The following is a 6,946-nucleotide window of genomic DNA, read 5'->3' as shown; positions in this document are numbered from 1 at the left end:
AGGAGTTACTTCCACCACCCTTGTCCTCTTGCCAAAAACACAAAGTGCCAATCAATGGAGCGATTTTTGACCAATTAGTTTATGCATTGTCTTAAACAAGATAGTCACTAAATTATTGGCTAACCGGTTATCTAAAATTCTTCCCTTAATTATTTCTGACAATCAGAGTGGCTTTGTTAGTGGCAAGCTTATCAGTGATAACATTCTGCTAGCGTAAGAGTTAATAGGCAAACTTGACTATAAATTGAGAGGATGTAATGTTGTTTTAAAGTTAGATATGATGAAAGCATATGACCGATTACATTGGGATTTCTTATGTTTGATGATGGAAAATTTTGGTTTCAATGATCATTAGATTGGCATGATGAGGAGATGCATCTCAAATTGTTGGTTTTCTTTGTTGATTAACGGACAGTTAGTTGGTTATTTTAAATCAGAAAGGGGTATGTGATAAGGTGACTCTATCTCGCCATTATTATTTATCTTAGCCACTGAATATTTATCTAGAGGCATCAATCATCTTTATTCTCAATATAGCTCTTTACATTATCAATCTGGTCATAGCATGAATATTAGCTTCCTTGCATTTGTTGACGATATAATGATTTTCACTAATGATTGTCGTTTAGCTTTGCAAAAAATTCTTGGCTTGTTATAAGAGTATGAGCAAATTTTTGGACAGCAAGTGAGTCAGCGAAAGAGTTGTTTTATTACAGCTAATAATCTTGCAGATTTGAGGAAATAGATTATCTCACAAACTATCGGATTTACGCACAAGACATTGCCTATCACTTACTTAGGCACTCCACTCTATAAAGGTGCAATAAAAAACTCCTATTTGATTCCCTTATTAATAAAATACGTGACCATATTTCAAGTTGGGAAAATAAGATCCTCTCCCTTGGTGGTCGAATCACTTTGCTTCGAAGTGTGCTTTCTTCACTACCGATCTATCTTCTATAAGTTCTTAAGTCGTCAGTGAGCGTGATTGAAAAAATTGAATGACTTTTTAACCGATTTCTTTAAGGAGGCTCAACAGAATGTAAGCGGATCCATTGGGCAAGTTAGCAAAAAATTACTTTCCCATGCTCGGAAGGTGGTTTAGATATTAGAAGCTTGAAGGATGTATTTAAGGCTTTTACAACAAAACTATGTTGGCGGTTCCAAACATGTAATAGCATCTGGACAAAATTTATGAGAGCAAAATATTGTAGTGGTCGAATATCCCATAATGTAACCACTAAGCTGCATGACTCCGAAGTATGGAAAAGAATGGTTGATGGCAGAACTTCAATTGAACCAAATATCAGGTGGCGGATAGATAAGGGAGAGTTGTTCTTCAAGCATGACTGTTGGATGGGAGACCAACAGTTGGTAAATTCCTTCCCTTCATTTCTTGATTCAATGACTAAAATTAATTACTTTTATAAAGGAAATGAATGGGATTTAGAGAAATTGAGATTAGTAGTTTCAAATGCAATTGTTGATGAAATTGTGAGGATTCCTTTTGATAGAACCAAGGATGATACAGCCTATTGGGTTCCTACATCTAATGGTAGTTTTACTACCAAAAGTGCAAGGGATTATGGGAAGTAATCCGGCATCAGCAACCTACCAACTTCTTGGGTAAGCTTATTTCGCATAAAAGCATATCACTAACAATCTCTTTCTTCTTATGGAGAATGACTAATAAGTGGATACAGATGGAGCTCTGAATGAAATCTAAAGGCATCAAGCTAGCTTCTAAATGCCTTTGTTGTAATTTAGAGGAATCATTGGTACATGTGGTCTAGGATAGCCTAATGGCTATAAATAGATTTGGAATTATTTTGCAAAATTCTTTCATATTAGACAGGGTCATATTCGTGTATTATTGCCTTTATTTATTTGTTGGTTCTTATGGTCGGAGAGAAATGATGCAAAACACAGGAATTTGGATATGTATCCTTACAGATACTATGGCATATCATGAAATTATTGAGCCAATTGCACTAGTGGAATCTTTTGAAAAAGTGGCAATGGGAAGAAGATACCCAAATAGCCAAATTATGGGGTTTTGAATACTCAACAACACAGAATTTAACACCCCAAATCATCAAGTGGGTGAAACTATTGACAGATAAATTCAAGTTGAATGTCGATGGCAGCTCCAAGAATAATTCTTAGAATGTAGCTTGTGGGGGAGTTCTTTGAGATCATACAGGTATGCTCATTTTCGGTTTTTTTAGACTCTTGGTTCCACTCATTCTTTGAGGGCAGAATTATTAGCTTTACACAAAGGCTTACTTTTATGCCAAGTTTACAATATTTCTAAAGTCTAGACAGAGATGGACTCATTGGTGGTTATGAACATGCTTTAGGACAATAAGAAAAGGTTCCATGAGATATGGTATATATTGGAATCTGTAAAGAAATGTTTGCAAAATATTTCGTATAGAATTTCACACATTTACAGGGAAGGTAATCAAGCTGTAGACTTCTTGTCAAACGAGGGTCACAAACATCAAAATCTTCAAGTATTTACAGAAGCTCAAGGTGAGTTACATGGCATATTAAAATTAGATAAACTAAATTTACCTTAAGTTTGTTTTAAATAAATGTAAAGGATTAATGCTTTTAATTTATTTTTACTGTTTCTTAGTATCATGTTAAAATGGGAACTTCTCTTATTGTTGCATTCAAGGCAACATGCACATAAAGTGGAGCCGTTAATAGATATTAAAATTTTCATAATTCTTGTAACTTTAGAGGTACAGTTTTATGTCCCCCTCCGTTATGTACCTTTTATTTCTTTATTAATAAACTTTAACAGGATAGTTGGGCCCTACGAGAACTTCTAGTTAACAAAAAAAAAAAACAAATTGTCCTTTACCAAATTCTAGTCATATTTATTTTTTTCACATATATGCGCGTGTATGACAGTGCGCATGATTGAGAAGGTTTCATCTAAAGGTATTTTTATCCAAAAACCTTATCTTTTGGCTAAAAATAATCAAAATTATAGAGGGCTATTTTCAAAAATATCTTATATTTAAAGGTTAAAAAAAATTATCTGAAATAAAAACTCGGATTAATTAATTATTGGATCCAATAATTTTGGGCCCTTCGGTTCATCTGTGAAAGTCCAAATTTCTTCATTACCCCAAACCAACGGACCCAATAGGCCCAGATCTGAGTCTTTTACGGTGGTTCGCGCAATACCAAATCACAGCCTAGCCCCAATCATCACTCCTTTAACCGACTACCTATAAAATTACACACCCTCTCTCTCTTTCCCGCACCGTCGTTCAAAGTCTTAACCGAATATTACCTAGGAAATTTCATCTAAAAAGCTCGGAAAAACCCTAAGCATTACTTCTCTCACACTCTCAATGGAGTTTTGGGGTAAAATTTTTGTCTCTTTCTTGCAATTCATTCTTTTGATGGTTTTTGTTTCTCTTAATCTTTCTTCTAGTTACGAAATTGGCTGAACTGAATGGTTATTCTGTTTGTTTGTTCCATCTCGAATCATTTGTTCAGATACTGATTTCCTACAAAGATTTGATTTTTCAGGCTGTTGCTTTCGTAATTATTTTGCTTTAAGTTTGGTCTTTTCTTTTTTTAAGAAATTGTATATAAGAGTGCGGCATGGAATCTTTTATGATATAAAGTTACTTACGGAATTAATAAAACAAGTTAAGAGACAATGATTATGTTAATAAGATTACATAAAGTTCAAATAACATAATAAAATGCATATAAAATTATAGATATATCAGTTCTTTGAATTGTTATTTAGGTTCTGAATTTAAATTGATTTTATCTTTTAAATTGTTTTCTCGGGCTTCATGTCTATTTAAAAGAAATTTTTAAAATTTTTGTCATACTTTTTTTACCTAGTCATCCATCAGTGTATTCGGTGCGACAACAAGAGCTAGTATAATTTAATGGTTTGAGGAAAAAAAAATTTTAATGGGTTTGTTGTTCTTATTAAGTGATTATTTCTATGACCAGCAGCTAAGGGTTTGTTTCAGTCTGTTCATTTGGTATTTTGATTTGAACGACCCTGTGGGAAACCTTTAAGATTATGTTTTTTCTGCTACTGCTCTTGTGATTGTGTTTCATGATGTCTTGTTGAAGTGATTATTTCTTAATGGCAATCTTACGTTAAATTTTCGTAAGGTTGCATATTTACAATTTCTTCTTGTTTTTTTTTCTCACTGTATTCTTCAATGCTTTTAGCTCTAATAAATTATGAACCCCCCTGCCCCCCTGAAATTTGGCAATATATATGTAGGTGCTGAGGTTAAAAATGGACAGATCTTTGAGGTTGAATTGGAGGATGATGGCAGTAGGATCTTGCATCTTTCACAGGTTATTAAGGAACTCTTATTGTATGCTTATTTGTGTGTTGAGTTATTTATATCTCTCTATGAAATTTGCCACTGTATAACTAACAGGTTGCCCTTGGTGAGGTGACTGGTGATAACAAGAAAGAAAAAGGAAATGAAACTGTCTGTGTCTATCTCAAAATCAATGATGAGAAGTTTGTAATTGGAACACTTTCTCAAGAGAAATTCCCCCAGATACCATTGGATTTGGTGTTGCATGACAAATTTGAGCTGTCCCATACCTGGAAGAATGGTAGTGTCCATTTTACTGGGTATTATGTTGATACATCTCAAGGTGGCGGTAAGTCATTCTGCTCTTGTGTTTCTTATTTATTTCATATTTGTTAATATTTTTTGAATAAGTCAATCATTTCCAACTTTTACTTCACAGATTCTCAGTCTGAAGAGGAGCTTCCTGAACCTACAATTAATCCCATAAAGCCTCATGCAACAGAATCTGATCCTACTGTGTCAAAAGAGGTTAAGATTGTGGAACCTAAAAAAGAAGAGGATGGTAGTGATGATGAGGATGAAGATGATACTTCTGCGGAGGATGAAGAGTCCAGTGATGATCAGGTAGATCTTTAGCAAGTAGCAACTATTAGTATCATACCCAGCTGATCAGCTCTTCTTGCTTTTAGGGGTTATTCTTAAGTCTGAATATTTGAAATAGGGTGTTAAACTGTTAATGATATCTAGTACGTTAGAGAAATTAGTTTTAAAGTTGTCTTTGCGTGACTGTCCTTGTTGTGAATCTAGAAAATCTTTTGATGTTTTTCCCATATTTTCTTTAAGCTTTTTATCAAACTGCTATTTCTGTTCACCTGACAATTTGTTGAATTGAATGTATCATGTTTCTAACTTGGTCTAGGTAGGAGCTCTTGTTTGGATATAGCTGTTTATATTGTTTTCCTCATAGCCCCATTTGGACAGAATGCCGTGTCTAATTAGAGTTATTCCGAACTGTCATTTTAGGAACCAGGCATGTTGGTTAATGGTGAGAATGAAAGTGACGATGATACTGACAGTGATGAAGATGATAGTGACGAAGAAAGTTCGGATGAGGATCAAGAGACACCGGAGAAGGTATGGACATATGCTTTGGTTTCGATTCAGGACTTTGAGGGGCTTCAGCTAAGTTTTGACTTTATTGTTCTAATCACTAGTGACTGGTTTTCCATAGGCTGAACCAAGCAAGAAGAGACCTGCAGAGTCCACTACGAAGACCCCTGCTCCAGAAAAGAAGGCAAAACTGGTCACTCCGCAAAAGACAGGTAGACTTTCCCTTTTATATGTGCTCCTATGGAGATGTTGATTGCTTAATGACTAATGAGGGATCATAATGCACCATTCTGTTTATTTATCAATTATATATTGGTTGCTTACCCCTTTTCTGATTCTCCCAGCTAGCGCTTTCTACCATTATTAGTTTTTTTATAACTAAAAATTTATATCGTTAAAGAGCTGCAAGTCCTTGGTGCAGATGGCAAGAAAGTGGGTGGACATACTGCAACTCCTCACCCTTCAAAGCAAGCTGGAAAAGCATCAGCTGCCACTGGACAGGTGAAGCAGAATCCGAAGTTAGGTGGTTCATCATTCCCTTGCAAGTCTTGCGGCAGGTTGTCCCTTCTTCTTATTAAGTGGTTAAACCAATTATGATTATATTTTTGTTTAGATTCTTTGGAATAATCATGTATGTCTTCAAAACTTGTGCAGGTCATTTGGCTCTGAAAATGCTTTACAATCTCATTCCAAGGCAAAGCACGGTGCTGCAGTGTAAAAATGATTCGGTCCAATATAATATCTTTGTTTGAATTTTGATAACTATGGAATGGACAAGTGGTGGATATTGACTAGTTAAATGTTTGAAGTAAATGTAATTGACCTTTGTAGGGCCCTTTGAAATTGGCTTATGTTTTGGATGATGCTTTCTATGTGAAAAGAGTAATGTTTGCAAATTATAAGGCTATTACTTAAATGAAATCGCGTCATGCCCACATCTGGAATTGAATTAAATACTGTTTCTGTTTGATTCTTCTTCGTATTTGCTTTAGAAGCAAAAGTAAAAATGTTTGTTGAAAAGCTTAAAAAGGGAAACTTCAAGGACCAGTAGGCCACATACTCCTTGCTGTAGAGGGCTGTGGGGTTGTCTTACTATTCTCTCCGATTAGGTTTCCTGTTCCACCTCCCCGACCTCAAGGACTTTTTGCTTCATTCCATGGCTGCCAGGGAGCACTCAATTGATGATGTATTCACAACTAAGACAAAAGTGTCATTGCCTTAGGCAGTTGGCACAACCACTAGTATAATGCAAGTCTCACGAATTCATTTTTAGACTTAAGAGTATGTTTGGCTCAACTTTTTATAAGTTCAAAAAATATTATAAAATTTTTATAAAAAATAATAGCTTTTAATATTAAGTTAAAGTTTTTTGATAAATTTATTTTTTATAAGTTTTTTTTATAGATAAATTGTTTGGTAAAATAATTTATATAAATTTAAATTTTAATTAAAATTATCATAAAAAGTATTTAATTTTGTAGCAATAGAGCCTTTTTGTAAATTGCAAGTTAAAT

At 34.4% G+C, this 6,946-nt stretch overlaps 1 protein-coding gene across 1 annotated transcript; it reads left to right on the top strand.

Moving 5' to 3' along the window:
• Positions 1–3,239: 3,239 nt before the first annotated feature.
• Positions 3,240–6,328, top strand: HD2C (histone deacetylase 2C). Its single transcript, XM_007027546.3, has 8 exons — positions 3,240–3,384; positions 4,277–4,353; positions 4,440–4,671; positions 4,762–4,946; positions 5,346–5,456; positions 5,554–5,644; positions 5,854–5,989; positions 6,087–6,328. The coding sequence occupies exons 1-8, from the start codon at positions 3,372–3,374 to the stop codon at positions 6,148–6,150; spliced, it is 909 nt and encodes a 302-aa protein (XP_007027608.2). The 5' UTR covers positions 3,240–3,371; the 3' UTR covers positions 6,151–6,328.
• Positions 6,329–6,946: the final 618 nt, after the last annotated feature.

The sequence above is a fragment of the Theobroma cacao genome, chromosome 5 (genome assembly GCF_053813885.1).
Source record: "Theobroma cacao isolate CCN51 chromosome 5, ASM5381388v1, whole genome shotgun sequence".
Taxonomy (NCBI): domain Eukaryota; kingdom Viridiplantae; phylum Streptophyta; class Magnoliopsida; order Malvales; family Malvaceae; genus Theobroma; species Theobroma cacao.
The sequence above is the reverse complement of the archived record's forward strand: the minus strand, read 5'-3'. Positions and strand labels throughout refer to the sequence as shown.